This window comes from Pan paniscus, chromosome 17 (genome assembly GCF_029289425.2).
Source record: "Pan paniscus chromosome 17, NHGRI_mPanPan1-v2.0_pri, whole genome shotgun sequence".
Lineage (NCBI taxonomy): Eukaryota > Metazoa > Chordata > Mammalia > Primates > Hominidae > Pan > Pan paniscus.
The window spans coordinates 75,120,414-75,139,492 of record NC_073266.2 but is presented as its reverse complement, the minus strand read 5'-3'; the positions used below and the strand labels follow the sequence as shown (position 1 = coordinate 75,139,492).

General features: G+C 46.3%; 1 protein-coding gene across 3 annotated transcripts in view; it reads left to right on the top strand.

Annotated features, from left to right (window-relative positions):
• Positions 1-12,650: 12,650 nt before the first annotated feature.
• FECH (ferrochelatase) overlaps positions 12,651-19,079 on the top strand; it is a 37,698-nt gene continuing 31,269 nt past the window's right edge. Inside the window, exon 1 of one of the 3 annotated variants that reach the window (XM_003827249.7) lies at positions 12,651-12,855. In XM_003827249.7, coding sequence (XP_003827297.1) covers positions 12,789-12,855 — 67 coding nt within the window. In that variant the 5' untranslated portion in view covers positions 12,651-12,788. The remainder of the gene's footprint in view (positions 12,856-19,079) is intronic. The other 2 variants (XM_003827248.6, XM_034943809.3) reach the window with 2 other exon arrangements.

Sequence of the window (19,079 nt, the reverse complement as noted above, 5' to 3'; positions counted from 1 at the left end):
CCTAAAAATGTTGTCCTTAATATGTAGAGTAGTTCAACTCTGTGAAAAGCAATCTTGGCAGCACAGTGGGATCATTTGGGGACCTTAAAAATAATGGTGTTTGGGCCTTCCAGACCAGTTGAATCTGAATTTCAGAAATGGGACCAGGGTATTTTTTAAAAGCTCCCCAGGGGAGGTTGTTGCACAGTGAGGTTGACAGTCGCCAGGTGGCTTCCTCCTACTTCTAAACTCAACCTTAGGCCTCTCTTATTATTGCTGTAGGTTCTCTATTGATTTTGTGTTAATCTCTGTAGTTGAAATGGGAACACTGAGGACTGAGAAACTTCAAAGCTTGAATTTTGAACTGCCATAGAATCAGTATATTTCAGCCAGCCCTTCTGGGAAAAAAGGGATATCATGATATACAAATACTGCAATTTCTAGTATTTGGAAATTGCTGGTTAATGACTCAGTTTCTTATGCTGAAAAGTTTCCTTCTGCCTTATGGATCATAACCAATGTGATGATCAGATGAAGAACATCTTTGAAGAGATACTGATAAACTTTGTTTGTGGGACAAAGACTAGTTTCTACAGTCAAAATCAACTTTGTATTGGATATAACTTGTCTTAGTACCCCAACTTACAGAAATGAAGGTGTTCAAAAGTTTTAGCTTTTTTTCAGTATTTACCTCCAAATTGCTAAATAACATGCTTATATTACTTTATTGATTTTTCAGTTTTAGGCGTTATTTATTGCCCTTCTCTGGCATATGAGGATTTCATTTCTTCCTTTTCCTATCCCCACCATTCGTGTTCACCCTTCTCATCTCCCCAGGTGTATTAAGCTGTTTTGGGGTTGCTATAAAAAAATACCTGCAGCTGGGTAATTTACAAAGAAAAGTGGTTTATTTTGGCTTACCGTTCTGCAGACTGTACAGGAAGCATGGTGTTGCTATCTGCTTCTGGTGAGGCCTCAGGAAACTTCCAATCATGACAGAAGGCAAAGGGGAAGCCAGCATATCCCATGATGAGAGGGAGCAAGAGATGGGGGAGGTGCCACACTCCTTTAAGCAACCATATGTGCTGTGAACTCAGTGCAAGAACTCACGTATCACTTCTTGAAGAGCACCAAGCCATTCCTCCCCATGACCACCACCTCCCACCAGGCGCCCCCTCCAACACTGGAGATTGCATTTCAACATGAGATCTGGAGGGGACAAACATTCAAACCATGTCGCCATATTTCCAACTTAGTTCAATTATAATTTTGGTTGGCTGCGTAGTTCACAATAGTTGTTTTCTCTTTCTGCCCAACTTTTTATTTTCCCTATACTAAATTTGTCTTATTTTTTCTTTAATAATTCAATCACAAAAGATGTTTGGATATATTGGGTTGTCTATCAGTTACTTCTTCCCATCTTCTGGAGCCTTTGCCTGCTTTAATCTGAACGAGTTGCCCTCGAGGAACATAGTTGTCATCTTGGGATCTTTCATTACCATCCTGTGTGTTCCCTTTACCTTTTTTTTTTGTACTGGACATCCTGTTTCCTGTTTTCCATGTTTCCTGATTTTTTCAGTTTACATCCTCATTTTGGTTGGGCACATCCTCCAGCAGTTTTTTTTTTTTTTTTTTTTTGAGTTGAGGCCTCACTCTGTTGCCCAGGCTGGAGTGCAGTGGCATGATTTTGGCTCACTGCAGCCTCCACCAACTAGGTTCAAACGATTCTTCTGCCTCACCCTCCCAAGCAGCTGGGATTACAGGCGTCTGCCACCACGCCCAGATTATTTGTGTTTTTAATGGAGACGGGGTTTCACCATGTTGCCCAGGCTGGTCTCAAACTCCTGACCTCAGATGATCCGCCTGCCTCCGCCTCCCAAAGTGCTGGGGTTATAGGCCTGAGCCACTGCACCTGGCTGTCCAGTAGTTTTTTGAGAAAGGGTTCATGGAAGGTAAATTCATCGAGACCTTGCTTGTCTAAAAATGTTTTAAATCTATCTTCACATACTCTCCATAAAGAATTGTGGGTTAGAAAGCATTTTCCAGCTGGGTGCGATGACTCATGCCTATAATCCCAGCACTGTGGCAGGCTAAGGTGGGAGGATTGCTTGAGGCCAGGTGTTTGAGACCGCCTTTTTTTTTTTTTTTTGAGACGGAGTTTCACTCTGTCACCCGGGCTGGAGTGCAGTGGCGCGATCTTGGCTCACTGCAACCTGTGCCTCCCAGGTTCAAGTGATTCTCATGTCTCAGCCTCCCAAGTAGCTGGAACTACAGCCATGAGCCACCACGCCTGGCTAATTTTTTGTATTTTTAGTAGAGACGGGGTTTTGCAATGTTGGCAAGGCTGGTGTGAGGCCCAGTCGCTACAAAAAAATTAAACTATTAGTTGGGTGTGATGGTGCACACACCTGTAATCCTAGCTACTTGGGAGGCTGAGGCAGGAGGATCTTTTGCCCTGAGGAGTTTGAGGCTGTAGGGAGCCATGATTGTGTCACTGCACTCCAGCCTGGGTGACAGTGTGAGACCCTGTCTCTAAAAATAATAATAAAAAGAAAGCATTTTCCTTCAGAATTTTGAAGTTTGGTTTTCTGGTGTTGTTATTGAGAATTCCTAAGCATTCTGATATATGGTCCTTTACATATGACCTGTCTATTCTGGAAGCTTAGTTCAATGTCTGATATTTCATGATGATATTTATTGAGAGTATCCATTCTAATTGGCCCTTTCAATACAGAAAGTCATGCCCTTCAGTTGTGAAAAAATTTCTTAAATTGTTTCATTGAAGGTCTCCCCTCTGTTTTTTTGTCCTTTCTACAACTGCTATTTAGATACTAGAAATCCTCTTTTCAATTTTCTTGTCTTTTTTTTTTTTTTTTTTTTTTTTTGAGACAAGTTATCACTCTGTCACTGAAGCTGGAGTGTAGTGGCATGATCATAGCTCACTGCAGCCTCGACCTCCCAGGCTCAAGTGATCCTGCCTCAGCCTCCTGGGTAGCTGGGACTATAGGTGCATGCCAGCTCACTCAGCTAATCTTTAAAATTATCTGTAGAGATGGGGTCTCCCTATGTTGCCCAGGCAGGTCTTGAATTCCAGGCTTGAAGCAATCCTCTCACCTTGGCCTCCCAAAGTGCTGGGATTACAGTGGAGCCACCACACCTGGTCCTTATCTTTTTATTTTATTTTATTTTACTTTATTTTATTTTTACACAGAGTTTTGCTGTTGTTGCCCAGGCTGGAGTGCAGTGCAATGGCGTGATCTCAGCTCACTGCAACCTCTGCCTCCGGGTTCAAGCAATTCTCCTGCCTCAGCCTCCCAAGTAGCTGGGATTACAGGCATATGGCACCATGCCCAGCTAATTTTCATAATTTTTTAGTAGAGATGGGGTTTCACCGTGTCCGTCAGGCTGGTCTTGAACTCCTGACCTCAAGTGATCCACCTGCCTCAGCCTCCCAAAGTGCTGGGAATACAGGCATGAGCCACCGCGCCTGGCCATCTTTTTTATTAAGCTGCTAATTTGGGGCGTTTTCCTCAACTCTTCCCCAGTCCTTTGAGTATTTTATTTCTGTTAACCATAGTAAAAATATATTTTTAAAAATTCTTATTCCGGTTTCAGAAAGTTCTGTCTTTAGTTTTTTATCTAAGTTTTCTAGTTTTCTTCCTGTTTCATTCCAGTTTCCTCCACGTTGGGTTGCTTTTTTTTTTTTTTTTTTTTCCTGCTTTGTTTGGTCTCTGGCTTTCCTGTTACAGGCTTTCTTGAGATGGCAGGTGCTGCTTGGTTATCTGCTGAAAATTCAGAGATAATTCAGGATAGGAGATTAAAATGTCCATTGGATGCTCCAAGCATGTGAATAGATGTGAGCCTTACTGTAGGCTATCTGCCCTAGGTGGATTAGCAGGGGAGGCCCATGCCATTGTCTGTTAGGTCTTTCTTCTTAGGCTAGTTGGGTTTCCTGTGGAGGGAAAAAGAAGAGGGCTGGGTCTCTGCACCTTCAGTTAGTACAGTTCACTAAGCTGTTTTCTGTGGTGGCCCTGCTCTCAGCTGTGCTTGGGATCTGCAGTCCATAGCCCTCTGTTACCTCTCCAGGAACCAAACATCTAGTTAGCTTTAGGGGTTTGGGGGGAGCAGTCACTCCACTGCAGGGTGGGAATCTAGGCAATCTGCTGCTTTAACAGACTCTTTTTTTATTTTATTGATTTTATTTATTTATTTATTTTTTGAGACAGGGTCTCCCTGTGTTTCCCAGGCTGGTCTCAAACTCCTGGGCTCAAGGGATCCTCCTGTCTCAGCCTCCCAAAGTGCTAGGATTATAGGCGTGAGCCATCGTGCCCAGCCTGCTTTAACAGACTTTCAGTCCATCTCATTCTAGCATCTCCTTTCATTCCTACTTCCAGTGGTACCTGCGACTGCCAGTCCTGAGCCCCCTAGTGTAATCTGGATGGTTTTTGTTTAATATGGATGGCCAGCTTAGGATTCAGTTTTCTTGGGTCTGCTAAAACATTAAGTATTTATTCATCTGCTGCCACTTTTAAAATTCTATTGTGGTTCACTTTTTCTTTTTTCCCATTATTTTAGGTTTGTGCTTAAAAACAAAAAATACCACCATCATGAACAAAACCTCTACCATCATTTCAGTGTGGTTTTTGGGAGAGAGTGAAACTATACCCTTGTGTTCAAGCCCCATCTTTACCCAGAGGTCATTACTCTGTATTTGAAGACCAATCAAAAGGGAGTGGGCATAAACAAAAGGGAAGAAATGATCTGTTATTAGCTATTAGGAAGGAAAAAATAGCAAGGAGAATGATGAATTCTCTGTAAATGGGAAAAAAGCAGTATATAACTCTGAAAGGTTATAAGTGAAATTTAACTGGGTTATGGGAATGGGTAGATAGATACCTATTCTCTGGCTATGTCTGTTAAAAAAGAATTTCCTTAGTGCATTCAGGTTCACGCACAAATCTGAATTCATAATTCAGTGCCTCTAACAAATCCGTGACATTGGTGACAGGAACACCTGGGTGAGTGGTGAGAACTCCATAGGCGCTCTCTGACCCCTGCGTGCTTTCTTTTTTTTTGTTTGAGACAGAGTCTTGCTTTGTTGCCCAGGCTGGAGCGCGGTGGTGTGATCTCGGCTCACTACAACCTCTGCCTCCTGGGTTCAAGTGATTCTCCTGCCTCAGCCTCCCTAGTAGCTGGGATTATAGGCATACACCACCACACCAGGCTAATTTTTGTATTTTTAGTAGAAATGGGGTTTTGCCACATTGGCCAGGCTAGTCTTGGACTCCTGACCTCAAGCCTGCCTCGGCCTCTCAAAGTGCTGGGATTACAGGTGTGAGCCACCATGCCTGGCCTGACCCCTGCTTTCTGTCACCTTTTTCTCTTGTGAGATGCACCCTGAAGGTATGGAGCCAGCCCTGGCTTGGGAGCCAAACATACCTGGGTCCAAATACTGGCTCTGCCCCTTGCTAACTGGATTCAGGCAAGTCAGGGGACCTCTGTGACTCTGTTTTCCTCATCTGTAAAACAGGGTGGTACCTCCTCTTTATAAGCCAGTTGCAGCGATTCCATGTCTGGCACTTAATAAATGGAAGCCATTACAGTTATTGTAACTCCTTTTCCTGCGGGCTAAATGTGAGTGTGACCCAGAAGCCTGTCTTAACTTTCCTTGTTGCAGCTACTCTAGTCTGTGGCATACAGGACCCAGCCCAGACCTTGACCGTGGCTCACCAGGCTCCCTGTGAGCCGGTCCCTGCCCACCTCCAGGACTCAGTACTCACCTCGCTAAATCCTTCAGATCGTCCCTTCTCACTGACCAACCAGCAGCTGCAGAACACATCTTGCTGTCACAGGGCTTGCTGCTCTCCTGACCTGCAAGGCCTGTCCCCCAGCAGCCGCCCCCTCTTCCTGGAAATGATGCGGGGCACCAGCAGCCTCTGCCTGGGGGCTGTCCTGACAGCCCTGCCCCTTGCCTCCCGCTGCTGTATGGAACCCAGAACAGACCTCTGTACCTTTTATTTCTCTTTGTTTAGATAGCTGCTTCTCTGCTGGTGTATAAGCTGCTTGTGGGCAGTGGTGGGCTATGCAAGGCACATAGCAGGCTCTGAAAAAATGATGAATGAATGGCTAGGTTCAATCACTATTGCTATATCAATGACCACTAAAACTTTTTTTAAAAATTTGGCCAGGCACAGTGGTTCATGTCTGTAATCCCAGCACTTTGGGAGGCTGAGGCGGGTGGATCACTTGAGGTCAGGAGTTTGAGACCAGCCTGACCAATGTGGTGAAACCCTGTCTCTATTAAAAATACAAAAAATTAGCTGGGTGTGATGGGAGGCACCTGTAATCCCAGCTACTCGGGAGGCTGAGGTAGGAGAATTGCTTGAACCTGGGAGGCGGAGGTTGCAGTGAGCCGAGATGGTGGCCAAGTGATCATGCCACTTGCCCTCCAGCCTGGGCAAAAGAGTGAAACTCTGTCTAAAAAAAAAAAAAAAAAAAATAGCTGTACCTCTTTGTCTTTTCTACTTCCTGCAGCATAAAATATATGCGGTTAGAAACAAAACAAAATGAGAACAGCAATGACAAAGAGCCCCCAGCTTTGTCTCAAACCAGCTCTGCTGCTAACTAACGTGCTTCTCTTTTTCGGCCTCATGAAGACCAGAAACCTTGGAGTTACTTGATTCCAGCCTGCTTCTTATCTTTAAGATGCCATAACCTGTGCCTGTCCTCTCGACTTCTCCATATCTTTTTTTTAAAAAATTAAATTTTTAATTACAAATTTTTAAATATATTTTTTGAGACAGGGTCCTACTCTGCTGCTCAGGCTGGAGTGCAAGTGGCATGATCACTGCTCATTGCAGCCTTGGCCTCCCTGGCTTAAGCAATCCTCCTGCCTCAGCCTCCTGAGTAGCTGGGACTACAGGTGCACACCACCATGCCCAGCTAATCTTTGTATTTTTTGTAGAGATGGAGTTTTGCCATGTTGCCCAAGCTGGTCTTAAATTCCTGGGCTCAAGTAATCCTCCCGCCTCAGCCTCCAAAGTGCTAGGATTACAGATGTGAGCCACTGGGCCTGGCCTTCTCCATACCATTTGCTCCTCTGCCATCTTCACTTCCATTGCCACTCTGCTCCACACCTCAGTCCTCATCTGTGGCCACTCTGTCCAGCTTGGTCTCCTTGCCTGGCCCCTATTACGTCTTATGACCCACACCCTGTTTGCTCAGTATTCTCCTCTGCCACAGCCCTGAGCCGCTGCTCACCTCCCTGACTGTCATGGCTCTTGATGCCTCTGCTGGCCTATGAAGGGCCAAGCCCTCAGTGCATTCGGGCTGGGACCCTAGCCTTTTCTCCTAGTCCTCGCCATACCCTGTGCTGTGGCCAAGTGAAGGTCTTGCTCCTGGTTCTCATGTGCTCTTCCACCTTCTTGCTGTCTCTGCACATTCAGCCTATCTCAGTCCTCTTATTGTAAGTTCAGACACCTCCTCGATGGAAAGCATTCCTTCATCTTCTCAGCCTGAAACCCTCTCTCATTTTTATCAGGTCAACTTCTGCTCACCTCTTGTTACCGCATTATAAACAGATTTACTAGATACATCTATTTGCCCTCAAAATCCTAGGTGAGAAAGGAACATCTCTGGGCATCAGAATTGGAGGGGAGGGGCTAGAGAGAATCTCAAAGTCAGAGCTGTTAGGTTAGGAATGGGGGCTCCAGGGAGAATTGAGCCCAGCCAGAGCCCAGCCAGATAAAGGCACCAAGGGGCCCCTTAAAAAAAAAGTTTCATTAAAGTATAACATTTATACAGAAAAAGGCATACATCATAAGCATGCAACTCCGTGAGTTTTCACAGTGAACACATCATGCACCCAGCTCCTAGAATGCCCATGCAGCCATAGGAAGGTGGAGCTAGGACCAGACCCCTCCATGAAGCAGGGCCGCAGAGGCCCAGCACTTCTGTGAAAAGTAATCCAGAAAATTGGCTCTCTAGCCCAGAGAAGCACAAGGAAGCCTGCCATCTTCCCAGGGCTCTGGGGAATGCCTACTCCCTGGCTGTGAATTTATACAACTGCAGGGAACAGGACAACCAAGTTGAGATATTCACACAAACTTGGTCTAAGACTGGTGGGACCCCTGGGTCCTGGAAGAAGCAAATCAGAAAGGCCTCTTAGGGACCCTTCCACCACCCAGGAAGCAGAGAACCCTGGAAAAAACACCCAGTATGAATGAGCTAAAAAAAAAAAAAAAATCACAATGGGCACTTTTTTGTTTTTTTTAGATGGAGTTTCGCTCATGTTGCCCAGGCTGGAGTGCAACAGTGCAATCTTGGCCTACCACAACCTCCGCCTCCCAGGTTCAAGCGATTCTCCTGTCTCAGTCTCCTCAGTAGCTGGATTACAGGCATGTGCCACCATGCCCGGCTAATTTTGTATTTTCAGTAGAGACGGGTTTCTCTGTGTTGCTCAGGCTGGCCTCAAACTCCCGGCCTCAGGTGATCCGCCCGCCTCAGCCTCCCAAAGTGCTGGGATTACAGGCATGAGCCACAGCACCCAGCCACAATGGGCACATTTAGTCATGCAGTATAAGTGAAGAATGGAGGTCACTCAGAAGACACAGTTTTTCATTACCTACAAAGTTCTACATCAATCCGCCTTGGTTCCCCTACCTCCTGCCGCCCCCCTACTCAAGCCATGTGGCCTCCCTGCTGTTCCTTGACAGCCTTGTTATGGGGCTGAGTTGTGTTCCCCCAACAGACATGTTGACATCCTAGCCCCCAGGTACCTGTAAACACGAACTTACTTGGAAACAGGGTCTTTGCAGACGCAGTCAGGTTAAGATGAGGTTATTAGAATAGGCCTTTAATCCAAAATGACTGGCATCCTTCCAAGAGGAGAAGACAGCCTGTGACTGTGGAGGCAGAGGATGGAGTGCTGCATCTACAAGCTGAGGAACGCCAAGGATTGTTGCCACCGCCATGAGCTAAAAAAGGCAAGGAAGGATTCTCCCTTACAGGTTTCAGAGGGAGCACAGCCCTGCTGACACCCTGATTTTGCATTTCTAGCCTTTGAAACTGGACGACAACACATTTGCCTGCCTGGTTTGTGGTATTTTGTTCCAGCAGCCCTAGGAAATGAATACAAGCCTCAAATGTGTTCCAGCGCTTGCTGGCCTCTCTGCTTGCAAGCCCTTCCCCAGACAACACCGTCACTCCCTTCAGGTCACTGCTGAAATGCCACCTTTGCAGAGAGGCTGGTCCTGACTGCACTACTGACCTGGGCAGTTGCGGCCTCTCTCCCTTCCTCCACCTCCTTTAGCTTTCTTCTGGTCCCTAGCCATACCTGACAATATGTTGTCTGTCTTTCATCTTTGTTGTAAAACGATTGTCTGCCTTGCCTTCTAGAAGGTACGTTCCATGAAATTAGGGACCGTCCGGTTCGTTGCTGCACACCCAGTGCCTGCCATGTGCCTGACATAGACTGGAGTCTCCCATACGCTTGTTTCATAAGCGAATGAGCTGTTTGAGAATGTTGTTTGTTTTCCTTTTCACTCTTTTATCCTCTACATGACCTAATGTTTTGCTCATGGTAGACGGTCAGGAAATATGGGCAGATGGATTAATAAACCTGTCACAACCATTGGGCTGAAGGCTCTGCGTGGTGAAGAGGGGCAAGTCAAAACGCATGGCATGTTGGCCTGGATTTGGTGGCCTCTTTGTTGTAAAATGATTCTAGGGACAATCGATCAGATTTCTCTGAGTAATCATTATAGCTTACCATTTGTTACATGCAGCCACTGTTTCTCTTGCCCTGAATGCCTCCTGATTCCTCCCTTCCCCAGTTCTTTTTCTGATTAAGGAATCAGAGTTGAATAATCTAAATTTAGTTTGTGTAGCTCAGAGGTGCCAATCATGGCAAATAATGAATGAAGAGATTTCCCACCCCTTTCCCTGAAGCACTGAGCTGAAACCAACAAATTCATTTTATTTAGGATCACAGGCTGCACTCAGAGTGGTGTCTGTGACAGGTGAGTGCTTTATTCACTAATGAAGTCACCAGGCCCCAGACAAACCCTCTCCCTCCTGGTTGGGGTGCTCCTTGTCTCCGTTAGCCCACACACTGTGCCTTTTTAGCCTTCTGTTTGCTAATGGAATTGGTGTGTCATTTTGTTAAAAATATGTTAAGTCAGAAAAAATTCATATTATGTATATCATATGGTTCCGCAAATTTCTTTAGCCTTTCAAGGGCTTTTCTGGTAAGACTGTATTTAGAGTTCACAATTTCTGGATTAAGGACTGTGTTTTCTACCAGTTTTGAAAAGGACCAACATAAAGCACATTTTATCTGCTTTCACTGCATAAGAACATAAAAATTTACTCATTGGAAAGCTGTTATATTCAATGTTTGTAAGAAATAAGCCATAGATTAGGAATAACAATTGTTATGGTACTCTCTGTTGGGGAAAAAGAATGAAGTTCTGTTTTCAGTTATAACCCATGAGTTCTTAATATGTGCACCAGGAGGTTTTATACATGAGGAATTTTGAATGAGTTTTTAAAAGTCAGTAAAGCACCTGTAATCCCAGCTACTCGGGAGGCTGAGGCAGGAGAATCACTTGAACCTAGTAGGCGGAGGTTGCAGTGAGCCGAGATCGTGCCATTGCACTCCAGCCTGGGCAACAGGGTGAGACTCCCTCTAAAAAAAAAAAAAAAAAAAAAAAAATTAAAAAATAAAAAAAGAAGTCAGTAAAAATGAAAGTGCAAGATGTGAATAAAAGAAATGAAATGATGCTGATTCATTAAAATATTTAATAAAGTATGTCTTGCTAGTTCCTTAATCATTTCTGGACAGAAATTTAACCCGTGCCAGCCATTGATTTTGTACTGGTGAGACTTGGCACCTTTATGCCTTGTCACTAATCATCAGCGTTTGCCTGGGAGGGACCAGAAGCCCCCTTATCTCTACCCAGCAGGAGGGCCCAGCACCCTGGATGGAGGGGATGACTTTCTCCAGGGCCTCCCAGAGGGGACAAGAAGAGCCTTCATAGCTCAGACGTCTAACCCCCCCGGCCATTTTATTCTCTGGCCTTGTCTACACGTCTGCCAGCACAGCATTGCGAGGTGTGCAGCCTTTCAATTTAGTTTCTTTAGAAGAAATGGGCTCAGGCCACGCATGGTGACTCACGCCTGTAATCCCAGCACTTTGGGAGGCCGAGGTGGGTGGACCACTTGAGGTCAGAAGTTCGAGACCGGCCTGGCCAACATGGCAAAACTCTGTATCTACTGGAAATACAAAACAAACAAACAACAACAACACAAAAATGGGTTCAGATTGTAGGTAGAGAAGTATGTTATTCATGAAGATCACCTCTTTACAGGGCAACTTAAGAAGACTATAATTTTTTTATGAGGGTAGAGAATTAGCCACATATATAAGGAAGGTGGGTTGATACCTGGAGCAGGTTTTACTGTGCTTTTCTCAGGACATCCGCTTGGATATGAAGATCATGTAGGTAATATGAAAGGCTATCCATTTAATTTGACATTTTGCATTGGGCTTATAACCATCAGGAGGACCAACTTTAATAAGAAATAAACTAATTCCATCAGTAGCACATATTTAAGCTACAGAAAACTGGGTTTCAGCTGAATCTAGACTCCATCTTCCCTGAATGTTCCATATGGCTTGCCCCCTTTGCTCAAATGTGTATAAGGCCTTTGCTCGAATGTGTGAGACTCTGACCCACCTGCTTCAAATTGCATTAGTCCCTTCCCCCACCCTACCCCATCTCTTTTACCTTGCTTCATTCTTCTTTTGTCCTGAGAGGGAAAAAGAAGAGGGGAGGCCGTGGAAGGGCTCCATCATTCAAAGTATTACATGTTGTGATTATTTTCTGTGTCTCCCCTAACCCCATGTAAGCCCCCGTCTACTCTTTTCACTACTGTTTTCCCAATGCACATAGTAGGTGCTCAATATTTGTTCAATGAATACCGATGCCTGAGACCTTTCTGTACCAAGGGCTGGTTTCCTGCTCCACAATGCACTGAACATATATAGGCAGGGTGGGCTGACGGAGGTGTAGGAATGAAATGTGCGCCTGTTCCTCCCCGTGGTCTCAGTGTGCGACCTTGGGGGCGGGACGGGCGGCTAAACTGGGAAGGTGCGCGGATATGATACAGACAAACATCATACCGTCCCTCCAAGAAATGCACTTGCCAGGCTGGCCTTCACTTTTCCTAATGCTCTTCAGTGAGTTTCACCTGTCAAATTCTGCTACACAGAGAGGGTGCAGAGAAACTGAATAATCCCTTTTTCTATTCTGAAAATAAAGCAAAACAAAACAGGATCTGCACACTTGTGTTGTGACTAGGCAGGCAAACTGGAGAACTGAGGCAAAAGCATCCTTATATCTAAATAATAGTAATGGAAACGTCGAAAAAAGTTATTTGCTGAGTCATGGCTGAGGATCCTGACTTCGCTAGTTTGGCAGATGCAAACAGGGCACGCAACTAGGAGTCCAGCAGGTTTTGCAGTGACCTGCGATGGTGGTGGGGAGCGGGCTTCTAGCTCAGCCCCCGGGCCCATTTTCACGCAGGGAGCGGCGCCCAGCTGGGGCGGGCTCTCCGCGAGGGGCGTGTCTCTGCCTGGCCTCGCCCGCCCCGGCCCGGCAGCGAATGAGCGGGCGCGCCGGGAGGGCGCGAGGTCAGGGGGCTGGGGACGCGCGTGGGGATCGCTACCCGGCTCGGCCACTGCTGGGCGGACACCTGGGCGCGCCGCCGCGGGAGGAGCCCGGACTCGGGCCGAGGCTGCCCCGGCAATGCGTTCACTCGGCGCAAACATGGCTGCGGCCCTGCGCGCCGCGGGCGTCCTGCTCCGCGATCCGCGTAAGTGGGTCTGTCGCGGCGGCCGCCAGGGCCAGGATCCCTGAGAAGGCGTGGGCAGAGCGGGCAGCTGGCGCCCGGGCCCTCGCGCCCGGGGGATTCCGGGAACGGCCTTGGGGGTGCTGCGAGCAACCGGGCGAGGGGCGTCGCGGAGAAGGGAGGGCTGAGGGCAGCACTCAGGGCTCGGGAGGCCGCGGGGAGGGCGCCCGGATCCAGGAGGCGCAGGTTCAAGTCCCATCGGTCGGCTGGGTGGCTTGGAGCAGTGGCTGGAATTTCCCAGAGCCTTGGTTATTGTCACCTGCAATAACCAGGCTGTTGAGAAGATTATGCGAGGGAAGGTATGTTATGGGCCTGCCATAGAGGACAGTAAGGAAGGCATCTTCATCATCACCACCATGGACATCTGCCCTGCAGTTCCCTCCCTGCTGAGGAAAGCCCATGGTCCTTGGTCCCTCTGTGCCCACTTCTCCTTAGCAGCGGGACCCACCGTGGGGCAGCCTGGGCTAGGGTTTTCTAGAGATATCTGGGGAACTTGTAAGACCCAGGAACAGCCTCCCACGTTTCTGATGCAAACCGTGAATAGGTTGTGACCACAGGATGAGCTGATGGGACTGTGGATCTCACACACCTGGCTGGGACAGCATTTCCAACTGTGACACCTTGAACAAGGCACCTAACCTCGCCAGAGCTTTGGTAAATGTACATTGAAATCCTAATTTTTTTTTTAAGGCTTGCCTTGAACATGAGCACCTTGCCTGTCATACAGTAGGTACACAGGCATCCTCAAGATGTCTAGCCATTCATGCAGAAGGCTGCCACAAATAAGATGCTTATTTAATGCATCTGAACGGTGACTGGACACAGACCGGACATATTTTTCTAAGACGTTCATCAGTCTGACACCTACTTGGAGTGGAGAGAATCCCCTCTGAACCTCCATATCTCATTAGAGGTGCCTTTGTTAGGAAAATAATAAGGACCCAGTGTACAATGAGGCTGGCTCACTAAGGGCGCTGCGGGACAAAGAGCATTGTTTTTTAAGAAGAGGCAGCACAGTGCCAGTCGTGGGGCTGAAAGAAGTATTGAACTAATCTTTTCTTTCACTGACCTTTCCTGTGGCAAATAAAGTCTGACAGGTCCTAGATTTGAGGTCGTGGAAGAATATGTGAAACTTTAAATTATTTGTAGTCTAGGTTAAAAGTGGAAGGATTCAGAAACTCTAGCAGAAGTAGATTTGGAGTCTATTTGTGTTACAGACTTTGATTTGAAGGTGTAGTTATAATACTTCATCATTTTGGTTGATAGGAAAAGATCAACTTCTGTGTGAGAAAACACTGAGGATTATTTCCGAAAATGAGTTCTGAAAGTAAAAGTGGAAAAGCAAAGTTTTATACTTTATGTATTTAGCATATTACAGAATTAATAAGAAGCTTCCGGGGGTGGGCCATATATTATCTGTCTGTTTAGCTATCTATATGAATTATTTTTTTCTTGGTGCCTTTTTCTTTCCAAACTTTAAACGTTTTGTTTCTTTTGTTTTTTTAAGAGATGGAGTGTTGCTCTGTCGCTCAGGCTGGTGTACGGCGGTGCCATCATAGTTCACTGCAGCCTTGAAATCCTGGGATCAAGTGATCCTCCCGCCTCAGCCTCCCTGGTAGCTGGGATTACAGGCATGATCTAGTGTGCCTGGCCCTCCAAACAGTTTTTTTCACTGAGCATATATTGTCTTATGTAATTAGAAAAACAATTCTAGGATAATAAAAGAGTTGTAGGGTTTACATAAGAGACATTAGAACATTTTGGCTCCATATCAGTAACTAACCAATATTTTGAAGCACCCACTATGTTTATTAATAGTTACAATATAGAACCTTATTTCTTTTGTTAATTTTAAAAACGGCGTATATTTTATAAGTACTTTTGAAGTAATCCTCATCTCCTATGTGATAGAAAAGTGCCATTATAGTTTTCAATACTTGTGTATCTCGCCCCCCACCCTCTTCTGCCTCACCCGCAAGGATCCAAAATATATTTGGTTTTGAAGAACCAGTTGATACTTAAGAACTTTTTTTTTCTGTTTTTCCTTTTTCTTTATTTCTTTTTGCAACAACATGAAGTCATAACTTAGGAACTTCTTAAGTCATAGGTATACTTCTGAATGATCACCTATTGGATTTGTCCAGGAATTACGAAGTTTGTTTTTTGAGAGTTTTTTTTTTTTTTTTGAGACCAAGTCTCACTCTGTTGCCTAGGCTGGTCTTGAACTCCTGAGCTCAAGTGAGCCTCCTGCCTCAGCCTTCCAAGTAGTTGGGACTACAGGTGTCCACCACTGCAGGAGTTATGAAGTTTTGTTTTCTTTTTTTTTTTTTTGAGACAGAGTCTCGCTCTGTCGACAGGCTGGAGTGCAGTGGCGTGATCTCGGCTCACTGCAACCTCCGCCTCCCAGGTTCAAGGGATTATCCTGCCTCAGCCTCCCAAGTAGCTGGGACTACAGGCACGTGCCACCACACCCGGCTAATTTTTTTGTGTTTTTAGTAGAGATGGGTTTCACTGTGTTAGCCAGGATGATCTCGATCTCCTGACCTGTGATCTGCCCGCCTCGGCTTCCCAAAGTGCTAGGATTACAGGCGTGAGCCACTGTGCCCAGTGAAGTTTCGTTTTCTTATGTCATCTTCTGTTTTGCTGCTTATCTGTCGGTTTGACCATTTTTATTGTTTGTAGGCCTTCTTTTTTTCTTTTTTTTTAATTAAACAAAATAGAGATAGGGTCTCTCCACATGGCCTAGGCTAGTCTCAAACTCCTGGGCCCAAGCAGTTCTCCCGCCTCGGCCTCCCAAAGTGCTGGAATTACAGGCGTGAGCCCCCATGCCCGGCCTGTTTGTAGGCCTTCTAAAGGTAGATCAGTTATCCATGTAAGGAGGAGGGGCAGAATTACTTGGTCTTAGTTCATAAATGGGCAAGTCTATACTATTGGATATTCTTCACCCCTTTGCTCAACCACATGCAGTGTGCAAGGCATTGTTCTTGGGGCTGGACATATTTTTCCCCTTTTATCTTCACAGCAGCCCTGCAGAAGTAGCCTTATCACTATTTTGCAGATGAGAAAAGTGAGACTCGCAGCCTCTCAGTGAGTTGCCCGGGCCCAGCCATACAGCCTCTTGGTCCCGTGTGGGATTTCTGCTCAGATCTCTCTGGTTTCCGAACACGTACTCTACGCCACGCAATGCTGCCCGTGCCATCAGATTCTCTTCAGCTGTGAGCTGAGTCTTTTCCAGAGTCTCAGTTGGCCCTTTGAATGTTTACTTTAAACTCCTTTAGCCCAGACGAATGCTAATTGTTTGGTAGGAGATGCTCTTCATTTTTCTAGAATCTTCAGATCATTAGGGGAGAGGAGTGTTTTGGATGAGTTCTTGAAGGGTGAGTGTATTAACGAACCTGAGTGGAAAGGGTCCCTTGGCAGCAATATCATTCTCCTCTCTGAGAATCTGGTGAACCATGGAGAAAATAATTTTGTAAGTAGGACATGGTAATAGTTAAGCAGCTTGAAAAGCTACTAGCTCCCAAATTTATTAGGAAATCCTCATCTACTAGTTGGAAAATCTAGTCCCTCCCCACCGCTTCCTTCTTCTTCTTTTTTTTTGAGACGGAGTCTCACTCTGTCACCCAGGCTGGAGTGCAGTGGTGTGATCTCGGCTCATTGCAAGCTCCACCTCCAGGGTTCATGCCATTCTCCTGTCTCAGCCTGGAACTACAGGCACCCGCCACCACGCCTGGCTAATTTTTTTTTTTTTTTTTTGTATTTTTAGTAGAGATGGGGTTTCACCGTGTTAGCCAGTATGGTCTTGATCTCCTGACCTCGTGATCCACCTGCCTCGGCCTCCCAAAGTGCTGGGATTACAGGCATGAACCACTGCGCCCGGCCTTTCTTTTTTTTTTTTTAACTCCTTAAATTTTGTGTAGAAACGAGGGTCTTGCTATGTTGCCCAGGCTGCCCCCAAATGGCTGGGCTCAAGCGATCCTCCCACCTCAGCCTCCCAAAGTGCTGGGATTACAGGTGTGAGCCACCACACTTGGCACTCCTTCCTTTTTTTAGGTTTGAAGGAGGAAATGTCATTTTATTACAGGTTGAGTACCCCTTATCCTGAATGCTTGGGACCAGAGGTGTTTTGGACAGATTTTTTTTAGGTTTTGGAATATACTCACTTACAGATTGAGCATTCCAAATCTGAAAATCTAAAATTCAAAATGCTCCAATGAGCATTTTCTTTGAGTGTCATGTCAGTGCTCAAAAAGTTTCAGGTTTTGGAGCATTTTGGATTTTGGATTTTCACATTTGGGATGCTAAACTTGTACCAGCAGTCAAATTGTGGAATGCCAAGGTTTTATTCTTATACCCCATGGAATCCGATACAATCTCACTCATATAAGGAATTAGGGACATTGCAGCATGATTAGGAACCTGGTTAAATCCCATGATGAAGTTCAGAATTAAACTTATGTAAAAAAGGAGATGTGAGTTGGTTTGAGCCTTGGAATTGAATTTTTTTTTTTTTTAAACACCAACTCAAACCAGATGGAATTGAACTTCTTTATGGAATCTTTGCACTTCCACTTTGAGTTGGTAAAGATTATTCAGCATAAGCTGACATAATTGGCTGTGCTGGGAATGTGCACAATCTGGGTGGTTGGAAATCTAATGGCCTGGAGATATAATTCTCTTATATTTTACAGACATGCTAGGTGATAAAATCAGAGCAGGTATAGTTCCCGTCCTCTAGAAACTGACAATTGAAACTAACACCAGTACTAATCACATGGTGGACACTGCAGAGCGCTTCACTCCTCTGCTCTACTCCTTACAAGAATCCCTGTAGCAAGATGTCATTTTACAGGTGGGGAAACTCAGGCTCAGGAAGACCTGGCCCCAGGTCACATTGCTAGTAAGTGGCAGAGCTGAATTCAGAGTCAGAGCTGCTTGACCCACAGCCTGAATTCCTCCTCAGGGCACCTTTGCCTCTTAGGAGGAGGAGGGCAGCAGGAGACTGATCGCAAGCTGGTTTCTAACCGGCTGGTTTGAGAATGGGGAAGAGGTCATGTGCATAGCACCGGGCGCCACAGTAACCACCGTCTCACATGGCCATCTTCAGTACTTCCTATATGGCTTCAGTTTCATTTCACTGGCTGTTTAAGGACCAGTACTCTTCATATGACAGCTGAGTATGGCACATGATCTCCTCAATTCAGGTGGGTTCTTCAGACCCACTGCCACCTCCTGTGGGGCCCAGGACAAGGGTATACTTGAAGGCACATATATGGTATGTGGGATATAGCAAGCTAACAAACTGGGAAATATGTTCTGTCCTCCTATGTTGACAAATAGACCTTGATCACAACCTGGAAGGGTGAGCTCTTGAACTCTCTGAGTTCCTGCAGAAATGTAGAGGCCTTTGGAGAGTTGCCTGTGACTGACATGGTTTCCTGCTTCTCTTCTTGCCGCCGGCTCTTTCTGGCCTTGTGGGGAGCCTCACACACAGCCTGGATGGACTCTCTGGTCCTCATGCCCAGTTCCACTCTTGCCCCTGCAAACAGCTATCCCTTGGCCACCATTCAGGTCAAGACTTGATACACTGATGGCACAATCTCCCTCAGGAGGATGGATCCGAAAAAATGCCTGCACAGACCCTGGGAGTGGGTGTGGAACTTGGGGGACAGGGAATCCTGGGGCGCTGGGAGCCTGGTCTGGCATGTGGGATGTGGACTCCTGGGGTGGCATGTCTCCTTGGTGGTAGAGACTGCATACCCTGTGGGGTGGGGTGCAGTGGGAGGAGGGCCAGAACAGGCCCTGGGAAGCAGAGGCCCCTTGTCAAGGTTCAAGGGCAGTACTGGGTTCTCAGCACCAGTGCTTTCCGAAGAAGGCTTGGAGGCAGAAAGAAGAACTGCAGCTATTTGAAAACTGGCCCACTTGCCACTCCCGAAATCGGCGGCTTTTCACTTTTCTGCAGCCCCTTCTCCTTCCACAGGAGCAGCACGCTGCTGTCAGTCATGTTGGTCTCTTGCAGGGGTTCTCGTGAGGGATTGTATCAAAATCTGCAGCCAAGGTGGGGAGAGGAGGTGTGTGTAGTTTCTAAAATGCTTCTCTGCAGGCTCTCATCGGCCATCCTAGGGGAGCGATCCTCCACCCCATCCCCTTGGAGAGGGCTTAAGTTCCTTTACCTGCCTGCAGAGAAA